At 42.3% G+C, this 25,899-nt stretch overlaps 2 protein-coding genes across 2 annotated transcripts in view; both read right to left on the bottom strand.

Moving 5' to 3' along the window:
• fgb (fibrinogen beta chain) overlaps nucleotides 1-25,899 on the bottom strand; it is a 285,364-nt gene that overhangs the window by 9,246 nt on the left and 250,219 nt on the right. The window lies entirely within an intron of this gene.
• LOC144680621 (uncharacterized) overlaps nucleotides 1-25,899 on the bottom strand; it is a 188,906-nt gene that overhangs the window by 68,684 nt on the left and 94,323 nt on the right. Inside the window, exons 10-13 of the mRNA XM_078542247.1 lie at nucleotides 15,945-16,009; nucleotides 13,336-13,442; nucleotides 7,541-7,649; nucleotides 7,012-7,111 (exon numbers count right to left, since the gene is read on the bottom strand). Of these exons, the coding sequence (XP_078398373.1) occupies nucleotides 7,012-7,111; nucleotides 7,541-7,649; nucleotides 13,336-13,442; nucleotides 15,945-16,009 (381 nt within the window). The remainder of the gene's footprint in view (nucleotides 1-7,011; nucleotides 7,112-7,540; nucleotides 7,650-13,335; nucleotides 13,443-15,944; nucleotides 16,010-25,899) is intronic.

Raw genomic sequence — 25,899 nt, 5'->3', positions numbered from 1 at the left:
TGCCAGTACCTGTTTTGCTCCAGGCTCCAAGGTGAATTTCACACCTAGCATCTATATTTTCAGTTTTCTGCCTCTGCATAATATAAGTCATTACATCATTCATGCAATGGAAATATTTCCCCTCCTTAGAAAGGTTTATATTCTGTAAGCTCCTATGAACATATTGCATTCAAAGGGTTTTGTAAAGAAAATAAGACTTTCATGGATTTTAATTCAAAGCCTATGTCAATAAGTACATTGTACCATTATCCGCTACACTCATTACCAACAAACACCAATTCTATTAATTGGCCTATTTACTTGACCAACTTTGGACTTATGCCACACCTCATTCATGGTTTATAGATAATTCTAATGAATGCTCTTGTGTGAGTACACAAAATGTGATATTTACACATTTTAATAACCGTGTGAAGACAATTGTTCCAGTTTCCCTTTCAGTTTTTTAGCGATAATCCTAAATTTATGCCCTCTAGTTACCAATTCAACAACCAGTGGAAACAATCTTACTTGCTTTAGTAAAACAAAATCTACATAATCCTTCTCACGGGCTTGAACTCATGTGGTCTGCAATCATTTCACCCATAAATAAAATAAGCTTATGCTGAAGAAGAGAGGGAAATCATTGACAACATAAACTGGAAAGCTGAATAAGATAGTCTTGAATTTAACTGTAAATCTCGTGATTGGTCTATGAACTACCTCATACTTTCTATCAATGCAATTTCTGTTAAGAAGAAATAAAAAGTAGAAACAAATGGTTGCCAGAGACTCAAAGAAAATAACTAATTCAAGGTTGCAAAAATTGTCGTTGGATTGTCGTTCGACAAAAATTAGTGCTGACAGAAGTATAAAAAAAGGTTGTAACTATTTCCATATTGGGATTTTAATTCAAACCATTAAATACACAAATATTATTTAAGTAACAAAATCTATTAAATTCTCTTTCCAACCTTCTTTCCAAACATTTCATCTTTACTCACTGCAGACCTAGAGAAGAGTTTAGAATTTCACCATTACTTTAGAGATCAATGGGACAGGAGATGAAGAAAGCAACTAACACCAAACACCAGGATACCAGGTTAATGTACAAACCACTTGAGATTTAAAGATCTAGGTAGAAATCACAAAGGCCTTTGAGCAGTTCCTGCTCATGGAGTAGGGTTATACTTATGATCAAAACCATGTTGTTGCACTTGTTGGAAAGGCAACATACAAAACCAGAAGAACTACCACACAGAATGAGAGTGTTGTGCTTGTGCACTTCAACTGGTGCCGTCTATTGCAAACCCAGTTCCTGCTCTTACCCATAGTTTCTATATTCTTTATTTCCAAATATTTATCCAAGTCCCTTTCAATTGTTATTATAGTCTCTGCCTCAACAGCCAGTTGTGGGTAAAAGTTTCAACATTTTAATAACTGTGCCATAAAACCATAAGACATAGGAGCAGAAATTAGGCTATTCAGCACATCGAGTCTGCTCCGCCATTCAATCATGGCTGATAGGTTTCTCAACCCTATTCTCCCGCCTTCTCCCCGTAACCTCCGCCCGGGCGCTTCCGACCAGATACAAGAGCCCCTCGGGGCTTGCCTCCCCACCTCACCGGGTAAGTGAAAAAACGATAAGAAAAATGCCTGAACAATTCTTCCACTTCTCTTTAATTCTTTTAGTGATAATCCTAAATTTATACCTTCTCATTATTAATTCAGTAAGTGCAGACAATGAAATATTTCCCTCTCAAAAGAAATGGGATTAATTAACGACCTCATAGTGAAGGTGCCCCAAGGTAGCAGCGACCATAATGTGATGGAATTTTACATTTCGTTTGGGGGAGAGAAGAGTGCGTCTGAGAACATGTTTTTAAACTTAAATAAGGACAATTATGAGGTCATGAAAGCAAAGTTGGCTAAAGTGAATTGGCAATTAGGTTAAGGGATAGGTCAATAGAGATGTAGTGCCAGACATTTAAGGGGATATTTCAGAATACACAGAATAGATACATTCCAACGAGTAAGAAAAAGTCCAAGGGATGGACACACCATCCGTGGTTAACTAGAAAGGTTAAAGATAGTATCAAACTTAAAGAAAAAGTATATAATTGTGCAAGATAGGCAGAAGGCCAGATGTTTGGACAGAATATAAGCAACAGCAAACGATGACTAAAAGATTAATAAGGAGGGAAAAATTAGAGTATGGGAGGAAGCTAGCCAGAAATATAAAAACAGATAGTAAGAGTTTTTATAAATATTTTAAAAAGAAACAAGTTAACAAAGTGAGCATTAGTCCTATAGAAAGTGAGTCTGGAGAATTGATAATGGAAAACAAAGAAATGGCAGATGAATTGAACAGGTATCTTGCATCAGCCTTCACTATAGGGGATACGAGTAACATCCCAGAAACAGCTATAAATGAGGAAATGGAAGGGAGGGAGGAACTCAGGAAAATTACAATTTACCAGAGTAGTGGTACTGAATAAATTGTTGGAGCTGCGGACTGACAAGTGCCCCCGGTCTTGATGGACTTCATCCTAGGGTCTTAAAAGAAGTAGCTAGTGAGATAGTTGATGCATTGGTTTTAATTTTCAGAAACTCCCTAGATTGGGAAGATAGCAAATGTAACTCCATTATTCAAAAAGGAAGGGAGACAGAAAGTAGGAAACTACAAGCCAGTTAGCTAACATCTGTAATAGGGTAAATTTTAGAAGCTATTTTTAAAGAAGCTATAGTAGGGCACTTGGTTAAGTTCAAGGTGATCAGGCAGAGTCAACATAGTTTTGTGAAAGGGAAATCATGTTTAATCAACTTATTGGAGTTCTTTGAGGAAGTGCTGTGGATAAAGGGGAACCGGTGGATGTACTGCACTTAGATTTCCAGAAGGCATTTGATAAAATGCCACATCAAAGGTTATTGTGGAAAATAAAAGCTCATGGTATAGAGGGTAACATATTGGCATGGATAGAGGATTGGCTAGCTAACAGGAAGCAGAGAGTAGGCATAAGTGGGTCTTTTTCAGGTTGGTAAGATGTAACGAATGGTGTGCCACAGGGATCAATACTGGGACCTCAACTGTTTACAATTTATATAAATGACTTGGATGAAGAGATGGATGGGATGGTTGCCAAATTTGCTGATGACACAAAGATAGGTAGGAAAGTAAGTTATGAAGAGAACATAAGGAGGCTACAAAAAGATATAGATAGGTTAAGTGAGTGAGCAAAGATCTGGCAATGGAGTGTAATGTGGGAAAATGTGAAATTGCACATTTTCGCAGGAAGAATAAAAGAGAAGCATATTACCTAAATGGTGAGAGATTGCAGGGCTATGAGGTGCAGAAGGATCTGGGTGTCTGAGTGCATGAATCGCAAGAAGCTAGTATGCAGGAAAGCTAATAGAATGTTATAATTTATTGTGAGGGGAATTGAATACAAAAGTAAGGAGGTTATGCTTAAGTTATACAGAGCACTAGTGAGGCCACATCTGGATAACTGTGCACAATATTGATCGCCTTATTTAAGGAAGGATGTAAATGCGTTGGAAGCAGTTCAGAGAAGGTTTACCAGGCTATTACCTGGAATGGGCGGGTTGTCTTATGAGGCAAGGTTGGACACGCTAGGCTTGTATCCATTGGAGTTTAGAAGAGTTAGAGGCAATTTGATTGAAACATTTAAGATCTTGAGGGGTCTTGACAGGGTAGATGTGGAGAGGACGTTTCCTCTTGTGGGAGAATCTAGAACTCAGGGTCACTGTTTAAAAATAAGGGGTTAGGCAAAAAATTTTTCTCTCAGAGGGTCGTGAGCCTTTGGAACTCTCTTCCTGAAAAGGCGGTGGAAACAGAGTCTTTGAATATTTTTAAGGCAGAGGTGGATAGATTCCTGGTAAGCAAGGGGGTGATAGGTTATCGGGGGTAGGCGGGTACGGATTTGAGGTTACTATCAGATCAGCCATGATCTTATTGAATGGCGGAGCAGGCTTGAGGGGCCAAATGGCTGACTCCTGCTCCTTGTTCTTATGTTCGTAACTTTTCAGAATTTTGAAAATCTCTATTAGATTTCCTTCCTTAAGCTTCTCTGTGCCAGTGATAGAAGCACCAAATTTTTGAGCTAATAACTTTTCATTTTAGGTATTATTTTAGTGCCTTGGAAGCAAAAAGATTTTGGTGGGACTCAAATTAATTTCAGTGAAGACTAACATATTCAATGAGGTGGAACAAAAGTCGGGCAGGGTGAAGCAGTTTTGCCCAGGGAGTGAAGAAGAAGTTTAAGAATAATCTCAGTCCACTCTATCATATTTTCCAGTTCCCAGGTAAAGTATCCCTGGCAAAGATTTGACAGAGTAATTTAACTGCACTCCCTCTTGGCCACAATGGTGTGTGTTATGAGGGGAAAATGAATCTTTCAAAAGATGGTGGAATTAACAAGGGTCAAGAAAGATAAGATATAAGAAATGGGAGCAGGAGAAGATCATACGTAAAGCCTACTCCGCCATTCAATGTGATCATGACTGATCTTGGGCTTCTATTCCATTTTCCTGGCCACTTCTCATATCCCTTGATTTCCCGAGAGACCAAAATTTCTCTATCGCAGCCTTAAATCTATCCAATGATGGCACATTCACAACGCTCTGGGGTAGAGAATTCCAAAGATTCAGGATGTTTTCAGTGAAGAAATTTCTCCTCGTCTCAGTCCTAAATAATTGGCCTCTTATCCTGAAATTGTGCCACCTTGCACTAGGTTCCCCAGCCAGGGGAACCATGTCTCAGTATCTACCCTGTCAACCCCTTTCAAAGGCCAGAGTTTTCTGTTTGATGTGTGGGAGAGGCCCCCACACGCCGACGCGTAAAATGATGCGTGGCGACATCAGGCGTGTGTCCCGCAGGGCTGCTCGTCCAACCTTAAGGTTGGCGGGCAGGTGAAGGGCCTGGGCAGCTTTCGCATTTCTCATGAAATCTCAACCATGGACGGGATGAGGTTTCATGAAGGGTTTATAAATTAAATAAAATTTTTAATGAAAATTCATAAACATGTCCCAGCTCATGTGACACTCACATAAGGGGACATGTCTGAATAATTTTATTTTTTTATTTTTTCCACCTTTAAAACTGAACTTAATTTCTGCGCTTTTAATAGGCCCCGACTCTCCCTCCTCCCCCCGCCCGCACAGGTAGCACAGCGCTACTGGGCACGGTCTTAATTGGCCCGCCCGCGTAAAATGGTGGCGATCGGCTGCGCGCCCGCTCTCAACCGGCCCACCCGATGGGGAGAAAATTCTCCCCATAATCTTTTATGTTTCAATGAGGTCACTACTCCTTCTTCTAAGCTCCAGAGAATAGAAGTTTCACACCTTTTAAAAAATATTCTGCTTTTCTATTTTATTATATTTAGCATATTGTTATGATCCCCGTAGAGACCAAAAACTTCTAAAAAGAAATTTAAATTCCCAGTGACCAACTTAAAGGAATTGCACAAGATTTCAAATTTGGAAACCTTTACTGTATCAGACAAACTAAAAGCAACATTGACTAAACACTATTTCATTAGGCAATTTATATCCTAAACTACAGAAGAGATCCACCCATTTAACATTTAAAACAACTGAAAAATCTCCCTCCCTGGTTATACTTTACTCCGTCCCTTAAGTGGATATTTTATTCTCCCAGAACCAGTCCAAGTGATTCTTGGTTCCTGAGGACTTCTTCCCTTCTTTCCTTTTCAATCAAATAACTTCTAATTCCTGAATTGGCATTTATGGTTAGGGTTATCCTGGAGATTCCTCCCTCTAGCCAAACCTAAGCAAATCTTTCAGTCTGTTTAAATCCTCAAGAAAATAGTTTCTTTAATCTGAGCGCGAGCTCCCACCTGCATTGTTGCACACTGAATCATAGAGAACTACTGCCTCTCTTGGCTCTCTCTTTCTCTCAGATTCTGGCACACTATAATAGGTTCCTATGGACACTTCCCCTCTCAAAGCTCATCTCCATGGCAATGTGAATTACATAGGTCTTGTATTCAGGTAGAAGTGCTAAATAGCTATCCTTTAAACTCTAAATTCATTCTATCTTAAAACTAAATAGACAGTTTAAAGTATAACAAAACTTGACACTCCTAACATCTTCCTAGGACTTTGGAGACTAACAGTCTATCTACGGTCAGCACAGATGTTTGTCAATGTCTTATTAATTACATTGTTAAGGTTCAATGGCAATCACTTTGTTAAATGGCAATTATATTGTTAAGGCAATTGCATTGTTAAAACAGGTGATGGGTATTGGTATACCCTAGTGGTTGTAGATCATGTCAGGTGGAGGGAAAGGTGGTAAGGGACTGGGCAAAGGCGGAGCCAAGTGGCACCGCAAAGACCTTCGTGATAATATCCAGGGTATTACGAAGCTGGCCATTCGGCACCTGGCTTGCTGTGGGAGTGTCAAATGCATCTCCGGTCTCATATACGAAGAGGTTTGTGGAGTCCTGAAAGTTTTCCTCGAAAATGTTTTCAGGGACTTGGTCACTTACATTGAGCATGCCAAGTGCAAGACGGCCATGGATGTGGTGTATGCACTAATGTGCCAGGGGCGGACCCTGTATGGCTTCGGTGGTTGAAGATAGTTTCACAAAGATAGTGACTATAAATGGGGTCAGGTGTCCAATGGCACAATCGAGGCCTTCCTCAAACGTGCCTCAAACCTGATGCATGTTACATTATCGTGTGGACATGCAAAATGAGATTGTCAATGTCTGATCCTGTAAATGTCATTTCAAAAATATATGCCAGTGCCATATTTGCATGAAGCAAGTAAATATTTTTTCCTTTGCTTTCTGAAAATTTAGAACACATGGATCATTTTAAAAAAAACATTTAGTAAATTTCCTGCATCAATCTGTAATGTGGTTGTAATGTTTAGATTCCTAAAATTTAAGGGAGGGGGAGAAAATAAATCTGGCTGTAAATAAACCCATATGCTATTTAGGTAAGGTTTTTTTGCGAGTAAGTACCCAAAAAGCAATTATCACTTACCCATTCCGGTGCCAGCTGCTGCAATTTCGCGGGAAAAGAGTTCCAAGGCTTTTTTCTGCATGTGGTGAACTGCCAGCCAAATAACAGCTTCACGAGGACTCTGTACAACCAAGCCACAGCACTTTAGAAATAATGGGCAACTCTTGGTTAATAATTAAACATCTATAGATGAGTAAAGGGGAATGTTTAGATTTCTTTAACGTTTCACTCATTTCTGCAGCCCAATGTCATTAAGTAAGGGAAATGTGTGAAAGTAGGATATTTTGCAAAAATGGGGAATATTTGGCTACAGTTTAAAAATAGCATCCTAAGTGTGAATTTTAAAGCGATAAATATGTTAATGCACCACAACATGGGGAAAGAGAGGCTTAAAGTACAGACATTTTCCATTAAATGGATGGTTGCACACACTCAGTTACCTCCAATCCCAAACTGGTAAAAAAATGCAGAGGCATAACCACAAAAGGTTAGAAACATTGATCACGACATCCAAATAACTCATTATGGTTTATAAAGTCATTTCACGTACATCTGTCCTCTTTACAGCTTGTTCTCCATAGGTTTCTTCAGATCCCAAAATCTGAACATTGACTGATTTGAAGTCATCCAGACCAGTCTGCTTGAACATGCGTCGCATCCTTCATGAATCAACAAAAGAACAGAAAGGCTGGTTTACAATCACTAACAATTCACCAAATTGTAAAAGGTATATGTATCAAAACAGGTTGGAAGGGTTTTATTTTCTAATGGAATAACTTTTTTTGCTTAAAAAATGGGAATGGGTAAAAATGGCAATGACGAAAGCATGTGCAGAGTGATAGAAATAAGATGAATTCTCTGTTGCAATAAGGCTGTTCAGGTTTCCAGTTCAAATTTTTTTTTACAAGCTTGAAACCCTTATATCTCCATCTTTTCCCAATATTACCTATTTTCTAGTTTTTCTTTTATTTTGTTTGCTTTAAATATTTTCAGTCACATTTCCCTCAAGAGCTGCTCACCATCAGGCATAGTGGTTATGTTACTGGGATAGTAATCCAGAGGCCTGGATTAATGCTCCGGAGACATGAGTTTAAATCCCACGACAGCAGCTAGGAATTTAAATTCAGTTAAGAAATCTGAAATAAGAAGTTGGCATCAGTAATGGTGATCATGAAACTACTGGACTGCTGTAAAACTCATCTGGTTCACTGATGTCCTTTAGGAAAGGAAATCTTCCATCCTTATCTGGTCTGGCATATATGGACTGCATAACCTTAGCAATGTTTTCACTGTTAAGTACCCTCTAACCTAACCTAGGAAGTCACTCAGTTATATCAAACCAATATGAAAAAGATGAACAAGGTTAAAATTGGACCAACTGTCCAGCATTAACCTAGGCACCGGACATAACAAAGACACACCCAGCTCAGTTGACCCTGCAAAGTCCTCCTCCCTGACACACTACTCAGGACTCCATTCATGCTAAACAGCAAAAGGCAGTATGCTATAGACAGAGCGAATCAATCCCACAACGAATCAGATTGCAACAAATCAAAGCTCTGCAGTCCTGCCACATTCAGTTTAAAAAAAAATTCTTTCACGGGATGTGAGCGTCGCTGGCTAGGCCAGCATTTATTGCCCATCCCTAATTGATCTTGAGAAGGTGGTGGTGAGCTGCCTTCTAGAACCACTGCAATCCATGTGATGTAGGTACACCTACAGAGTTGTTAGGAAGGGAGTTCCAGGATTTTGACCCAGTGACACTGAAAGAATGGTTATATATTTCCAAGTCAGGATGGTGAGTGGCTTGGAGGGGAATTTGCAGGTGATGGTGTTCCCATGCATCCGCTGCCCTTGTTCTTCTAGATGGTAGAGGTTGTGAGTTTGGAAGTTGCTGTTGAAGAAGCCTTAGTGAATTGCAGTGCATCTTGTAGGTGGTACATGCTGCTGCCACCGTGTCGTTAGTAGACCGAGTAATGCTTAAGGTGGTGGATGGGGTGCCAATCAAGTGGGCTGCTTTGTCCTGGATGGTGTCGAGCTTCATCCAGGCAAGTGGAGAGTATTCCATCACATTCCTGACTTGTGCCTCGTAGAAAGTGGATAGGCTTTGGAGAGTCAGGAGGTGAGTTATTCGTCGCAGGATTCCTAGCCTCTGACCTGCTCTTGTAGCCACAGCATTTATATGGCTGGTCCAGTTCAGTTTCTGGTCAATGGTAACCCCCAGGATGTTGATAGTGGGGGACTTGGTGATGGTAATGCCATTGAATGTTAAGGGCGATGGTTAGGTTCTCTCTTGTTGGAGATGGTCATTGCCTGACCCTTGTGTGGTGTGAATGTTACTTGGCACTGATCAGCCCAAGCCTGAATGTTGTACAGGTCTTGCTGCATATGGACACAGACTGCTTGAGTATCTGAGGAGCCGTGAATGGTGCTGAACATTATGCAATCATCAGTGAACATCCGCCCTTGCTGACGTTATGATGGAGGGAAGGCCATTGATTAAGTGGCTGAAGATGGTTGGGCCTACGACACTATCCTGAGGAACTCCTGCAGTAATGACCTGGGACTGAGATGATTGACCTCCAACAACCACAACCATCTTCCTTTGTGCTAGGTATGACTCCAACCAGTGGAATTTTCCTACTGATACCCATTAACTCCAGTTTTGCTAGGGCTCCTTGATGCCACACTCAGTCAAATGCGGCCTTGATGTCAAGGGCAGTCACTCTCACCTCACCTCTTGAGTTCAGCTTTTTTGTGTATGTTTGCACCAAGGTTGTAATGAGGTCAGGAGCTGAGTGGCCTTGGTGGAACCCCAACTAAGCATCAGTGAGTAGGTTATTGCTGAGTAAGTCCCACTCGATAGTACTGTCAACAACCCCTTTCATCACTTTGCTGGTGGAGTGGTACTTGGCTGATAATTGTGAATGGCGGTGGACAATTAAACAATTAATGGGAGGAGGCGGCGACTCCAGAAATATCCCCAGCCTCAATGATGGCGGACGCTAGCATAATAGTGCAAAAGAGAAGGATGAATCATTTGTAACCAACTTCAGTCAGAACTACCAAGTGGACGGTCCGTCTTGGCCTCCTCCTGAGGACCATACCATCACAGATGCCGGTCTTCAGCCAATTCAATTCACTCCATACAATACGAAGAAATGGCTAAGTGCACTGTGTACAGCTAAGGCAATGGGCCCTGACAATATGCTGACTGTAGTGCCAAAGACCTGTGCTTTAGAACTAGCTGTACCTCTAGCCAAGCTGTTCCAGTACAGCGCAACTCTGTCATCCATTGGACAACTTGGAATATTGTCCAGGTATATCCTATCCACAAAAGGTAGGACAAATCCAATCCGGCAAGTTACTACTCCATCAGTCCATTCTCAATCGTCAGAAAAGCGATGGAAAGTGTCAGCAGTCTCAAACAGCACTTACTCACCTGCTCACCGATGCTTAGTTTGGGTTCTGCCAGGGCCACATGTCTCTAGACTTCATTACAGCCTTGGTCCAAACATGGACAAAAGAATTGAATTTCAGAGGTGATGTGAGGGTGACTACCTATGACATCAAGGCCACATTTGACCGAATGTCGCATCAAGAAGCCCTAATAAAACTGAAGTCAATGGAAATTGGGAAATCTTTCCACTGGTTGGAGTCAAACCTAACACAAAAGAAGATGGTTGTGATGATTGAAGTGAATCATCTCAGTTCCAGGACATCACTGCAGGAGTTCCTCAGGGTAATGTCCTAGGCTCAGCCATTTTCAGCTTCTTCATCAATGACCTTCCCTCCATCATAAGGTCAGAATTGGGAATGTTTGTTGATGACTGCACAACGTTCAGCATCATTCGTAATTCCTCAGTTAATGAAGCAGTCGTGCCTGCATACAGCAAGATCTGGACAATATTCAAACTTGGGTTGATAAGTGGCAAGTAACATACACACCAGGTCATTGACAAGCAATGAACATCTCCAACCAGCTCGCTTTGACATTCAACAGCATTACCAATGTTGAATTCCCCAATATCAACATCCTGGAGGTTAACATGAACAGAAACTTAACTGGGCCAGCTACATACATATCTGTGGTTGCAACAGCAGGTCAGAGACTGGGCATTCTGTGGCAAGTAACTCACCTCCTGACTCCCCAAAGTGTTTTCACCATCTACAAGGCACAAGTTAGGATTGTGATGGAATAGTTTCCACTTGCTTGGATGAATGCAGTTCCAACACTCAGGAAACTCAACATCATCTATGATAAATCAGTTTGTTTGATTGGTGCCCCAACCACCACGTTAAACATTCACTCCCTCCACCACTAGTGCACTGTGACTGCACTAAGTGTAAGTACCATCTACAAGATGCACCACAGCAACTGGCCAAGTTTCCTTTGATAGCACCTTCCAAACCCATGACCTCAACTGCCTAGAAGGGCAAAGGCAGCAAGTGCATGGGAACACCACCAAATTCCCCTCCACATTACACAGCTTTTGAACTTAGAACTATATTTCTAGCTTTCACTGTCGCTGGTTCAAAATCCTGGAACTCCCTTCCTAACAGCACTTGGGTGTACCTACACCACACAGATGGCAGCAGTTCATCAAGGCCACCCATCACCACATTCTCAAGGGCTATTAGGTATGGGCAATAAATGCTGGCCTAGCCAATGATGCCCACATCCCACAAACAAATAAAATAAAACTTCCTTCACAAGAAAGAGAAACCATTGGCTGTGCACCATTTCTCTAAGGCCACCAGTGATCCACTAATGAAAGATAAGCTTGCTTTTGTGGGAAAGTTATGTCACAAGTTTTTTTTTCCTTTTTCCAATACATTTTCCTCTGCAAAGCAAGAGACTGCTGACTGCCAACTATACCATTCTTTGTAGCTAGGTGCACAATAGTTGCTGAAAATGACTGTCTTCCTTCCTGACCGATCCTTGATGATATATGGATTCACAGCAGAGGTCAGGAACACCACCCACCCCCCTCACACACCACCCTTCATATGGAACTGTGGGTGGAAAGCCTACAATTGATCACTGTATTGAAAATGTTTGAAGTCCAATATACTGCCCCACCACATGTTCTTATCACACCATTGTAGCTATAATTCATACATAAATTAATCAGAATAAAAGAAGTTCACTCAGTAAGCCAACTTGAATATACTGTAGGTACTAGCTCAATCTATTCTCAAAAGATACATGCATTTGAAATCAATTTTAGCTTATCATGAATCATTTATTGCTAAAGGAATAGAGTATAAAAATAGGGTAGTGTTGTTGCAACGGTACAAGGCACTGGTGAGACCGCACCTGGAGTACTGTGCACAGTTTTGGTCTCCTTACTTGAGGAAGGCTGTAGTTGCACTGGAGGCGGTTCAGAGGAGGTTCACTAGATCGATTCCAGAGATGTGGGGCTTGTCTTATGAGGAGAGATTGAGCAGTTTAGGCCTATACTCGCTAGAGTTTAGAAGGATGAGAGATCTAATTGAGGTATATAAAATGATAAAGGGGATAGACAAAGTAGACGTGGAGTGGATGTTCCCCCTTGTGGGGCATTCTAGAACGAGAGGCCAGAGTTTTAGGCTAAGGGGTGGTAGATTTAAATCAGAGATGAGGAGGAATTACTTTTCTCAAAGGGTCGTGAATCTGTGGAATTCACTACCTCAGAGTGCAGTGGATGCCAGGATGCTGAATATATTTAAGGAGGAGATAGACAGATTTTTAAATAGTAATGGGTTGAAAGGTTATGGGGAGAGGGCGGGAAATTGGAGTTGAGGCCGAAATAAGATCAGCCATGATCGTAATGAATGGTGGGGCAGGCTCGAGGGGCTGAACTGCCTACACCTGCTCCTAGTTCTTATGTTCTTATTTACTGATTAGTGCATTTCACTTACACACTGATTTATTGACAGTGGAATACACAATTGTATAACAGTTTATAAAACATACTAAAGGCACTTCTATAAAACATCACTAATTAGGAGAAAGAGGGTGAAAATGGAAGGTGGGGTGGTGGGAGCAGTAGGGGTGGGGGGGGGTGGTGGCTGGGTGAAATCGGCAGCCAAGACTAACACCAACCTACATTACTCCCTTAAATCTGCTTGTTTCAAGTAAAATATCTAATTCTTGCAGTGAAGACCATAAAAAAAGTTTCCAAAATGTCTACAAGGTTCATTTTTCCACAAAAACAACTTTCATTCAATTAGATGGGAAATAGCTTTCAATATTCCATCCCCATTCTGATGCAGACTCAAGAGGCTGAGTGGCCCCTTTCCTGTGCTGAAAACAGTATGATTCTGTGTGAAAACTAATTTTATTATTTCCAATAAGCATACCTCTTCAAAATGCTTTCAGCTGTTCTTCTTCCCTTTTCTACAGACCGGGATCCTCCCACTGGGCAGACAGCTGTGGCTCGGTACCCATCTAAATATGTAGCACAAACCTAAATACCAAGTAGTGTGGAATAAAATTTGCATCAGGAGAAAAATCTAATGTGAGTTGTTAATATATTGAATTTAAAAGAACATTAGTTTTATTCAATGCCGTTGTAGCATGCTGTACATCATATAAATCCAATCGATTGGAGGAGTGAGGGATGATGGGGAGCAAGGAAAGAGATGGAACAGAATAAGAGACAGAATTGCATAGAATATTAAGATGGTATGGCTGCGAACAGATGTGGAAGAAACTTACTGAGCTGACTCCAGGGATAAGAGGCTTTCTTTCATAAGAGACAAAGGAAACTCAGGTTCTCTTCATGAGAACAAAGATGGCCAAAAGGAAATGTAATAGAAGAATTCAAAATTATATGAAGTTTGAAAAAACGAATCAGTGAGTCAGCAAAAAGGGGAAAAAATTTAACACCATCTCTAAAAAGTAAAGAGCGGGGTCAGGAGAATTATATTTTTATTTTTTCAAAACACAGTTTCAGTTTGTGTAAATAAAAAGTTACTTCTTGCTAGTCTGTCCTAATCTCACGATTTGATTTAAAATAATATTCCTTGGTGTTGCTTTTCTATTCCCATAACAATCTTACATATTTTTATAAGATCACCTCCCAGATACCTGCTTTCCACACTGAAATGCTCAAGTTTCTCAGCAACCAGAACTAGAAGCAGTATTGAGAATGCAGTCTCACCAGAACACAATAATTTGGTCACAACTTACTTTGACTTCTTTTTACTGCTTTTCTCTTTGTTCAACATTTTATTGGCTTTCTTAGTTTTACTCTAAACTTGTTTATGTCGAGCATTGAATCTACTAAGACTCAGGTCTCTTTCAGCTTCATCCTTGTCTATTGTAACATGATTCACATAGTACATGTATTGCCTATTTTTTCTTTGATTTTCTGTACTTTACACTTGTCTGCCTTAAGTTTTACCTGTCATTTATTCTGTCCAGTTATGTTTTTTGTTCAACTCATTCTTTGGCTTCTGAGCTGTCTTGTTCGATTCCAATGCCCCTTCTAGTTTGGTATAGTCTGCAAATTTGAACAGTTTCAAGCCTATTTACCTCTTTTATGGATTTCACCACACTAACAACTGCCATTTTAAAGTTGTAGCACTGATAGATTTTTAAAAAATGTTGTATTTAATTTCAGTGACTATGCTTTTTTCTAGGATAATGTTTGATCTTTTAATCATCGTTTGGTTTGTTTCTGCTTTCTCTTATATTCATCCAATAAACCTCCTTCTCGTTACTCCCTGCATGATTTGTAGAGGTTATTCTTCCTCTTTATCTTGCTTTTAATTTGTTTGTTAATCCATTTAAGCTCCTTAGGCTGAGTTTGCTGGTTTTAGGAATGTATAAATCCCAGCAATATACCTTTAAAGGTGTTTTGCTTGTTTTCTACTGAAGTATTACTAAACAAACTCCTTCAATCCATTTGCTTTCATTGTTCTGCCATTTATTGAGTTTATCTCTTTTAAAACCAAAGAAAAATTAAACAGGATATTGAGAAAGGGCAGAAGAAAGGGATAAAGTATAAAGCTTTTTCAGAGAGCCAGCACTTGCACAAGATGTCAAATAGTCTCTCTGTATTCTAAATTTTCAACCGATTTCTATGATTATATATCTCAAAGTTGTAGGCCAGTAATCCTATCAAAGGTATTAAATATTCATTATTACCATAGACAATTAGTAAATCAGCAGATTGTCATACTACCATAACTTATTTCCTAATTTATTTTAAAGTTTACTGCAAGCTGTTTCCCAAATGTCAGTTTGGCTCAGTTAGTAGCACTTTGCCTCCAAGTCAGGTGTGGATTTGGGCTGCAATGCATAACATTTCACTGTAGTATTTAAACAGTTCTGCATTGCTGGTGGCGTTGTCTTTTAGATGACACAATAAATCCAGATCCCATCTATGCCTATTCAGGCGACTGCAAAGATCCTATTCCACTACTTGAAGAGCAAAATTTTCTTATTGTGGGCCTGACCAGGGTGACCAACTCTGGAGGAAAAAATAAGCAAGGTCGCTGTAGGAACGGGGGAGGGGTGTGCTGGTGAGACCACAGGAGTGAGCAGCAGGGGAGGGGGGGGGGCAGGGGAGTGGGTTCTGGCAAGACCAAAGGAGAGGAGGAGGGGGGCTGATTCAACCAACATCAAACAAAGTAGAGAAATTGGTTATTTATCTCACTGTTTGTAGGGCCTTCCTGTCTACAAATATTGCTGCCACAATAACAGTATTTGTAAATATTTTAAAGTACTGTATTTAATCATCCATCACATACTACATGGGCATCCTTCTCATTTTGCATTATTTCCCACATATTACAGTCATCATCCTCCACATAATGCTAAATCATTCTACACAGAAGTCATAATCATTCTCCATATAATGAATTTCAAGAAATCATTTGAATTATATTAAATAACAAAACTGATACGTTCGTAACTGTCATATGTTTTACTCAATTTCTGCAAGCATTTCCTTTCACAGAACCTTGTAACTGTCAGATGGAGGTAATCCCCTGGCTCCCTGAACACGTACAGCTCCACCTTCTATATCTGCAAACAAAAGTAAAAGCAGCCTTCTTTAGTTTTGGTACACAATCATTGGAAAACAATTTGAATAGGTTTTATAATATGTTTGCACATATAAAGAGTATTACAAAGTTTAGCAATATTTTACCAGTAGGATATAAAAGCTAATGCTAAGATTATCAATATGAAAGTCTGTAACGAATGCTAAGTTTCTTTTAAATCACCAGGCCAATTTAAATTTCAAAAGACAATAAACCTATACAAGCAGAAGAGAAAAAAACAACTTAATCGTGAAACTAGGAATAAGTGCAAACATTGTTGTTCCTAAAGTTATGGAATTACCTAAAGATCTGAAATCAGTAACTACAGTACCAACTTGTGTACCCTGTTTATACTGCTTGGGCAAAGACATAATATGCAGAACTCCACTGCCAGTGTGTAAATTTTAAACATGTTGAAAATACAGATGGAAGGTTTACATTTTCAATGCATTTAATTCAACTCGGTCATGTTGGGTTCTTGTTGGGGAGTCTAGGACTAGGGTGCATAGTTTAAAAATTGGAGCCTGATCTTTTATTAGGAAACACTTCTACAGAGGCAGAAGTTTGGAATTTTCTTCATCAAACAGCAATTTACACTAGATCAATTGGTTATTTTTAAATTTGAGATTGTTAGATTTTTGTTATCCACAAGTATTAAGGAATATGGGGCAAAGATGGGTATATGGAGTTAGACCACAGATTGGTCATGATCTCATTGAATGGTGGAACAGATTCAAGGGACTAAATGGCTTACTCCTGTTCCTATGTTCCGACAGCTCTGGGTAACTTTGTAATGTGTCCAAGAGACCCAACAAACCATAAGGTACCTTTAGCCTTGGCTTGAACTGAAGGTGTATTCAAGAAATGTCAGGTTAAGCCAGTGCAAAGACCCTTACTAGAGGGATTCACAATGGGTGGAACTTTCCATACATGTTGGTGTCGGGAGTGCTCGGCAGCGTGGGCGGACAATATGGCGAGAAGGCCAGAAATCGGTTTCACGATGTCACGAAACCAGTTTGTGATCGTCCACTCAGCCTGTCGATGGCGAGCTGCGTTTCCCGCCATCAGGAGTAGGCAGCCTCATTGTAATACATCTGCATATCATTATAAGGCCAGCCCGCCGGAATCATCCCCCCTGCTGGATTGTCCATCCATGCCAATATGTTTCACAACAGCATATATAAGGCATGCACTTGGCAGGCTGCACTTTGAGGGGAACTCGGAGGTAAATGCACAATTATGTTGCGTAGCACTCGCTCAGATCGCCTGTTGGACTTCAGGGTTGAGGCGTGTTGGATGGGGTGCAAGGGCTGCCCTGCAGTTGAAGGTTGTGAAGGTAGTGCACAAGCATATGTGGGGTGGAGGTGAGGGAAGCAGCCACACATTAGGGAAACGTTGTATAAAGTGGCCATTCCTCTGCAGCTGAGACAATTCAGGTGCAGCCACACTAATGTGATTGGAGTCAGGCCTCTAGTTTATCTGCCCACTCATGCAACGCAGAGGTATGAAAGTGCCACCCCTTGGGCACAGACTGCAAACTAATGTGCATTTTAGTGGACAGCAGAACAGTTGGACGACTGGGCACATTGTACAATCTCAAACTGCTAAAGTTGGCCATTGAGCAGACACTGGTGGAGGCGCTCACAGCCCCTTGCAATGTCATCACCCCGGTCTGGACCTGTCTCCCCCATGGTTCAAGCTAACAGTGCAGCGATACAGTGTGGATTAGGAGAATGCCTGCACCTGAGCTGAGAGCACAGCATGCAGTCCAATGGGCAAAGCTGCCGCCAAATCGGTCAGGTGGAGTGGGGCAGAGATGGATTGGGTTTTGGGCAGCCATGCAGCGCACTAAACTCTGGCCATCCAAGTAGTGGCCAGCACTCTCTAGGATGCATTGAGGGGCCTTCAGACTTAACCAAGCGAGGTTCTTAGTATACCCAAGCGTCTCTCTCTTTCATTCTGAAGGAGGAGTACATCAGGAGCATGGATCCTGGTGAACTAGCTGTATGCCCCATGGCGTACAAAGAGTGGAGACGACGGAGATTGACGGAGGCACCTGGCAGCGCAGAGGGAGGAGCAGCACCCTCAGGAAGAAGGGGCGGTTAGGGCTCCCGCAAACGCCGCTGAAGAGCCACAGCGAGCTGTCATTTGTCACCACCTAGCTAGACCAAAGGTCGATTGATGCTGCTTTTTATTCCTGCAGATGACTGACAACCAGTGTCACCAAAGACTGCGCATGTCTAGGGAACTGGTTGGTCACATCTGCCAGCTACTGCAGGATTTGGTGTCACGGGGACATGGAGGGCATCCACAGCCAGTGGCCGTGAAAGTGACCACAGCGCTCAATTTTTACGCCAGCAGCTCCTTTTAGGGCTCCACAGGTGACCTCTGTGGGATATCACACGCCTCCACCCACAAAGGCATTCATGGTTTTACGGGTGCCACCTTTGCGAGGGCACATAATTTCATGCATTTCACCCAGGGCCAAGAGAGCCAGGATGCAAGAGTGATTGGATTTGCTCAGATCACAGGTGCAGGATGCGATCGACTGCACTCACATGGCACTCGGATCTCCGTCGCAACAAGCGGTCAGCCGCAAGAGTTGAATGTGCAGCTAGTGCGCGACCCACAAATGCATCCTGCAGGTCTGGGCACAGTTTCCAGGGAGAGTCCATGACTTTTCCATTCTCAGTCAGTCACAGATCCCTGACATCTTCCAGGGTCTGCAGGGTTGGCTCCTCGGGGACAAGGGCTACCCGCAGAGGATGTGGCTGATGACACCCGTGCAGTGGGAGATTTGGGTGGCAAGAGAGCAGGGTGGAGTGTTAAACCTGCCCCTTCACTTCCTCTCTCCTCACCGTCCAAGGGCCCAAACATTCCTTTCAAGTGAAGCAGCATTTCACTTGCATTTCCCCTAACTTAGTCTACTGCATTTGTTGCTCCCAATGCGGTCTCCTCTACATTGGAGAGACCAAACGTAAACTGGGCGACCGCTTTGCAGAACACCTGCGGTCTGTCCGCAAGAAAGACCCAAATCTCTCTGTCGCTTGCCATTTTAACACTCCACCCTGCTCTCTTGCCCACATGTCTGTCCTTGGCTTGTTGCATTGTTCCAGTGAAGCCCAATGTAAACTGGAGGAACAGCACCTCATCTTCCGACTAGGCACTTTACAGCCTTCCGGACTGAATATTGAATTCAACAACTTTAGATCTTGAACTCCCTCCTCCATCCCCACCACCTTTCCGTTTCTTCCCCCTCCCTTTTGTTTTTTCCAATAATTTATATAGATTTTTCTTTTCCCACCTATTTCCATTATTTTTAAATCTATACCTGAGATGCCCTGTCAGTCTTTCCACCCCACCCCCACTAGAGCTGTACCTTGAGTGCCCTGCCATCCATTCTTAATTAGCACATTCTCTTAAATATCACCACCTTCAACACCTCTTTGTTCCTTTATCTGTGACATCTTTTGATTATCTGCTCCTATCACTGCTTGCTTGTCCCTACAACCACATCCCCCAACTTCTCTCCCCCCACCACCCCGCCCCCACCTTAAACCAGCTTATATTTCACCCCTCTCCTATTTTTATTTAGTTCTGTTGAAGGGTCATGAGGACTCGAAACGTCAACTCTTTTCTTCTCCGCCGATGCTGCCAGACCTGCTGAGTTTTTCCAGGTAATTCTGTTTTTGTTTTGGGTTTTTACAACAATTGGCAATGGTTTCATGGTCATCATTAGACTTTTAATTCCAGGATTTTTTTTTTATTGAATGCAGTGAGGACACTTCCTAGTTCTTCACATAGCCTCTGAGAATATCTGACTCCTGTCTGTCTGAGGGCAGCTCGCTTGAGCTCTGAGATCAGGGTCATATCATGGAGACGTAGCCATGAAACTTTGAACGCGCCTGATCCTTTGTCTGCCTTCAGCACCTGACACCTTCAGGAGCACAGGGTGACTGGTCACAGATGCTGAAGAGATTGGGGCCAGCCCCGCCTCAAAGGTGCTGAGAGCATACAGAGAGAATGACGGAATTCTGTGACGCCTGCCCACGACATTCTGGCAGCAATGACAAGCACCGTCGAGGTGCAGGCAGCACTAACATGTCCAAGTAGTGTGAGGTCTGACTATCACTTTGGTCTGAAGGCTGCACAGAGCACAGGGAAGAAGCCCTGGACTGAGACACCTGCCTTTATCTTGTGCAGAAAGGTTTCACATCTGAGTGACACCAACACTGCTCATCAGAACAAGGAGCCATAGGCAAGGAGACATTCTTGGGAGTTTATTTAAAATAGTGAACATTATGTACAAGTCATTAACACCTGTGCCCAGGTTGTGCAACTACATCTTCTTAACCTTCTAAACCTGCTGCTAAGTCTTGGTGCTTCCCGGGCATCCACAGTGGAGGCGGAGGCAGCCTGCTACATCCTGTCTGCGATGACCTTGGCAGGCGTCCTCTAGAAGGCTGAGACCTGGAGGGCCCCAGCTTGCTTTCAGGGTCCTGTTGTATGGCAGTAGCACCCTTCTCGGTCTGTGGAGCTGGAGCTGCTGAGGTCACAGGGAGAGGGGATTCGGATGGGCTGGACACTCCCGGAGTCACCTGGATGGATGGCCACGTGGGTGGGGTGGTAGTTACACCTGCTGATCCTCCTCCGTATGGACTCTGAGCATCCCTAGCTGACTCCTTGAGGAGAAGGGGTAGCTGGAGTGAGATCGGACTGCCTCGAACCCCTCTCGTGTACACACTGTTGGAGGCCAGCTATGGTGTCGACGATGGAGTTCAACCTATGCAGCAGCGCAGGAGTGACGTCCTGTACCAAGGTCACCATAGCAGCCACCATCCTACCAGTGTTGGCCTCGGTGTGTTGGCATACCGGCACTATCATCTCAGCCTGACGGCAGACGGACACCTCCACCGTGCCTTGCAATCTGAGCAGTGCAGCAGACATCCCTTCCTGATGTTCCCAAGCTTTCCTTTGCAGCTCCAGCAACTGTGACATGACAAGGTCCAGAGGCTCATCATCTGACTCGGACTCAGCAGATTTCTGGCCTCCAGCAATCCTCCGAGTGTCGGGGAGCTGGGAAGTCTCTGTCGCCGCCTGCTGTGGATCAGGAAGTGTGATGTGCTCACCAGATTGTGATCCCATGGTTATCCTAAAGCTAGGTCCCACCGAGGTATATATCTCTGCAATGGTGGAAGGTATGGGTGAGTGCTGTGACAATCTTCAGGGAGGGTTTCAGCCTCGGGGCTCGATTGGAGACTCTCTTGGCTGTTTGGTAGATGTGCCTGCGAAAGCAAGGAGTGCATGGCAGTGGCCTATGAAACAAGACACATAACTCACAGCATGGTTGTCTGATGGATGTTGCACAGCTGGATCCTCACTTGGTAGAGCACCGCTGACCTCACTGTCAACACAAGAATGGTCCAGATCCTCTCTAGCCGGCTGAATGGCTGTTTTCAAAGTCCACGAAGACTTTGATTTTAGGCATTACTCTACCAGTCTGCCACCTCTCCCTCTTATTGTGTGCCAGCTTGTCCTCTATGAATAGAGATGGACAGAGTGTAAGCAGGCTGCCTGCCAGGCCAGATGATAAGTATGCCTGGCATGTATAGGTGCTCAGTGATCCCATGGATGGGATGAGGACAATGAAGGTACGTGTGAGAGAGTGAATGGTGATGTCCCTTGAACTAGCAGTGAGTGAGGGCTCTATGGATGTGTGATGTGTTTGTGAGTGTGTGATGGCTGGGGGTGATGAGGAGAGTGACTTAACCTTGAGGAACGAAGATGATCATTCATCCTCTTGCGGCAATGGGTGGTTGTCCTCTTTTGCAGGGCGTTGGCGCTGACCACCGCTGCCACCACCTCCTAAGCCAGAATGGTGATGTTGCTGCCCATCCTGTGGCCAGAGTAGGGATAGAGGACGTCACGGCAGGCCTCCATTGCATCCAAAAGGTACTCAAGGGACGCATCATTGAGCCTGGGGTCTGCAGTCTTTTTGCCTTTCGGGGCCATGTCTTCCGTGCAGCAGTTCTGGGCTGGAAGCACTGAGAGGTGTGCACGTGGCTGCATTTAAAATATGGTGCCTGGCATGATGAAATGGCGAGGTGATGATGTGGTGGGCGAATGCGAGCCCGCCTGCCATGGAAACGGCCTATTTCCCAGGAATGCATAATTAATGCAGTGGGTTTGGGACACTATGGCGCGAGAAGCTGCCACTGTGGCTGGCGGGTAAAACGTTGTTCTCCTCACCTGCTGCCACACTTAGTGCAAACCTGGGATGATTCTGCCCAATGTTTGCTGCTAACCTACCTTGGGGTCAGATCAGGGCCAAACTCCAGAGTCAAGTTGTCACCCGAAGCTGTTTTTCATTACATGAAAGTCATGATACAACCTTATTGTAATTAGAATATTATAAGTTCCTGGCATAATTTAGTTTCCCCTCTTAAATCCTTCCGTTGGCATGGAGATGCAAAGACAAGTGATTTACCACTTTATCACAGTCTTAAAGTACCAGTATTCAGCTACTAGTTGATATTTACAGTTATAAAAATATTAAGTTCATCACTGCTTTCAAAGGATAAAAAATATGTATACACTAACAGACACACACATGCTTACAATACTGCTTAAAGTGAACCTTTACAGTGTTGATAGCTCACAATGAACATCGATGTTTTCCCACATATTCTGCTTCATTCTGAGTGCCAATTTCTTTTTAATAAAAACTTCTGCATTTTTCTCACTAGTTGTATTTACAGCATCTAAATAAAAAAGTTCATGCAGAAGTTCAGCAAGAGTTTAAATACTCTGAAAGTTCACTTGTAGTTCAGATCTTAAACAGACTTCACCTGGCAGGGTGAAATGTGGAACATACAGTTCTTATCATGCTGCTTGTTAGTGTTAAGTATCCCCAACAGCTGGTTGCATCTAAAATAACTACTTGTCATAGTTTAGGCCTTGTTAACCACAGGAAATGGAGTGATGATTCTACTCACTTACTATCAATGTCAATGTTTTTGTTGTCAGTGGAACTCCCATGACATTGCTCATGGTGGAGGCTTGCGGGTAAAAGGGCTGGGAAGGGTCATGGAGGCAAAGGTGAATGAAAAGGCAGTTGGCAACTGGGAAGAGTTGGGGTTCATTTGGAGGGAGCAAGCCACTCACACTGCTGTTCTATTTTGCACTGAGTCTGTCTGCTCCCAGGTTCTCAATCATCAGCTGTGAACAGTGTACTTTTTTAAACTCATGGGAAGTGAGACCTGGGAGTGAGGTAGGAGACAGATGCCTCATAGAGTTAGGATATGGGGTGGAGAAGCAGGCCAAAGACCAGGAAGTAAATAAAGGAACAGGGCTAGAAACTGAAGAGGTCAAAGAGTAAAGAGCTGAGAGAAACCACTGGTGGGAGCCCTGCATCTACACAATGACAGAGAGGTGTTTACATTGGAAATGCTCATGTTTACATAGTTCCAATTATAAATGTTGGCATTAAAAGCATTATGAAAATTATCACAACAGGAAGTTGAACAATAAGTGCTCGCATACACAGGACTTTTAATAACATACGTAGGTATTCTTTTGATATTTCCCCTCTGTTAAGACCTCCCCAGAGTAGGAATTAACACCTCTCGGAGAAACAAAGAATTAGGAAAATGGGAGAAGTATGAGCTAGTATTTCCATCCACTCATGAGCAATGGGTGGCAAATCTAGGCCAAAATCCATTTATGTGCATTTTCTGGAGAAAAAACTGCTCACAATCCTCTTGCTTGAGCATGGGAAATAGGCCTCATGACTCTCTTTCATCTGAGGGGTGATGCTGGCCTCTGTTGGTGCAACCCCTGATGGTATTACAACAATAAGGTGATCAGCCTCTGCTAATTGATGGTGATGTATCACTTCAACCTAGCCATCTGAAAACTGTAATTTCTACAGTTTGTTAAAAGAAAATAAATGGTTTCCATGAAGACTCAACATTTATCCGTAACATAGGTGGCAAGTCCTACATGTGACTCCTGTGTGTGAGTTGGCTAAAACAAAAACAAAAATAGCTGGAAAAACTCAGGTGGTCTGATAGTATCTGCGGAGAGGAAGACAGTTAACGTTTCGAGTCCGTAAGACTCTTTATCAAAACTAAAGAAAAATAGAAATGAGTTGAAATATAAGATGTTTGAGGGGGGTGGGACAAGTGGAGCTGGATAGAGGGCCAGTGATAGGTGGAGGCAAAGAAGAGATTGCCAAAGATGTCATAGACAAAAGGACAAAGGGGTATTGACGGTGGTGATATTAGCTAAAGGATGTGCTAATGGTGACATTAAGGGTAGAAAGCAGGACATTGGCTAATCTCAGTCAGGAAGGCGTTAGGTACTACAATTAGCATTAGTAACCATGGATTGGGGAAGGCAAAATTGTCAGGACCCTGCACCTGATGACTACCTAGTGATCCTTGCTGGAACTTGAAAGTACAGATAAAGTGAGCAGGTTCTGCATCGAAGCCCTCACTGATTAAATCATGTATGAATTCTCATACACGATACTTTAGGATAGCCAGTACCTGTGTAACTGTGTCAAGAGAGGAGGGAAGGATAGAAAATTAACAAGAATGAAGTAAAAACACTCAGATTGATTTTCTTTAGCAATGCTACTTTAGGAGTCACAAAACCTTAACTGTTGTTCTGTAACTTTCTCCAATTGCTTGTATTTATTTAAAACATCAATGTCAAACAATTACCCAGATTAAAACTGCAGCATAAATTGTATTCGAACCTCAAATATTACTAAATGGTCCAAAGTTTTTTAAAGTATACATTTCACTAACAACTTGTTGTTAATATAGCAAGCAGAAAATTTTGCATCAACTGTGTTTTCAACAATTATCAATGCTTCAAATCGTTATTCTGGCAAGTGATGGTTATGAGGACAGAGAAGTATTGTTCCTAGGTACAACAGATTTTCTCAGTTAATGTTGCCTTTAGCATCTTGCAGAAAAGTATATTACACTGAGGGAGTTTCATATTCCTCATTAGTGATGGAGCCACACACAGCATGAGATCCTGTTATATGATACTATAGGACTACTTTTCAGTGGTGGCAAGATTACGTTGCTCAGCCCTCTCTATGATAAGGACTAGTCTCACTGCATCTTCTGGACAATGATACTACACCACACTTTTGTATGTATTCTTAATTAAGAAAAGAAAATATTTTCTAAACTGGTTTGCAAACATAATCCAATAAAATTAATGCCATACAAAGTGAAACCTTTCAAAAAAATATTCAAATACATACATTTGGATCTGTTCTCCATTTATAAACTCTCTTCTAAGTCACCATACATTGGCGTGGACTGGTTGGGCTGAATGCCCGTTTCTGTGCCATATATCCCATTTGCAGACATCACCAGTCATAATGGTGAGTAGCCAATTTACCCTTGTGAATCATTTGATGGAATTGCATAGCCAACAATTAAGAAATACACTTGAGAGTTCCAATCTGGATTATCTTCCATCCTGGTGAAGAAACAAATAGCCTCCTGGTAGTCTGGGCAATTAATGGCCCAGATCTTCCTGTCAAAACAATGGTGGGGCTAATGGGTTATTTATGTTCAAATCACACAGCAGTTCCTAGGAAAGGTAAATGAAAAAATCTGGTAGGTGTTGTCCAAGGTGTGCTGCTTTGCCTCTAGCCTTGTAAAAATGATATCTTTATGCCTTGATATACCATTCAAATGTATTGAATGCCATGAAGTTACTTGAATAGTAGATATGAACTAAACTCATCACAGAAAGTTAGGATTTGTCCATTTCAGTCCAAGAACCCTTTATAATAGCAATGGTAATTGTTTATTATTACTAAACAAATTCTCTGGCACTAAAAAT

This window comes from Cetorhinus maximus, chromosome 1 (assembly GCF_964194155.1).
Source record: "Cetorhinus maximus chromosome 1, sCetMax3.hap1.1, whole genome shotgun sequence".
In the NCBI taxonomy this organism is placed as follows: domain Eukaryota; kingdom Metazoa; phylum Chordata; class Chondrichthyes; order Lamniformes; family Cetorhinidae; genus Cetorhinus; species Cetorhinus maximus.
This window is presented reverse-complemented; position numbering and strand designations above follow the sequence as displayed.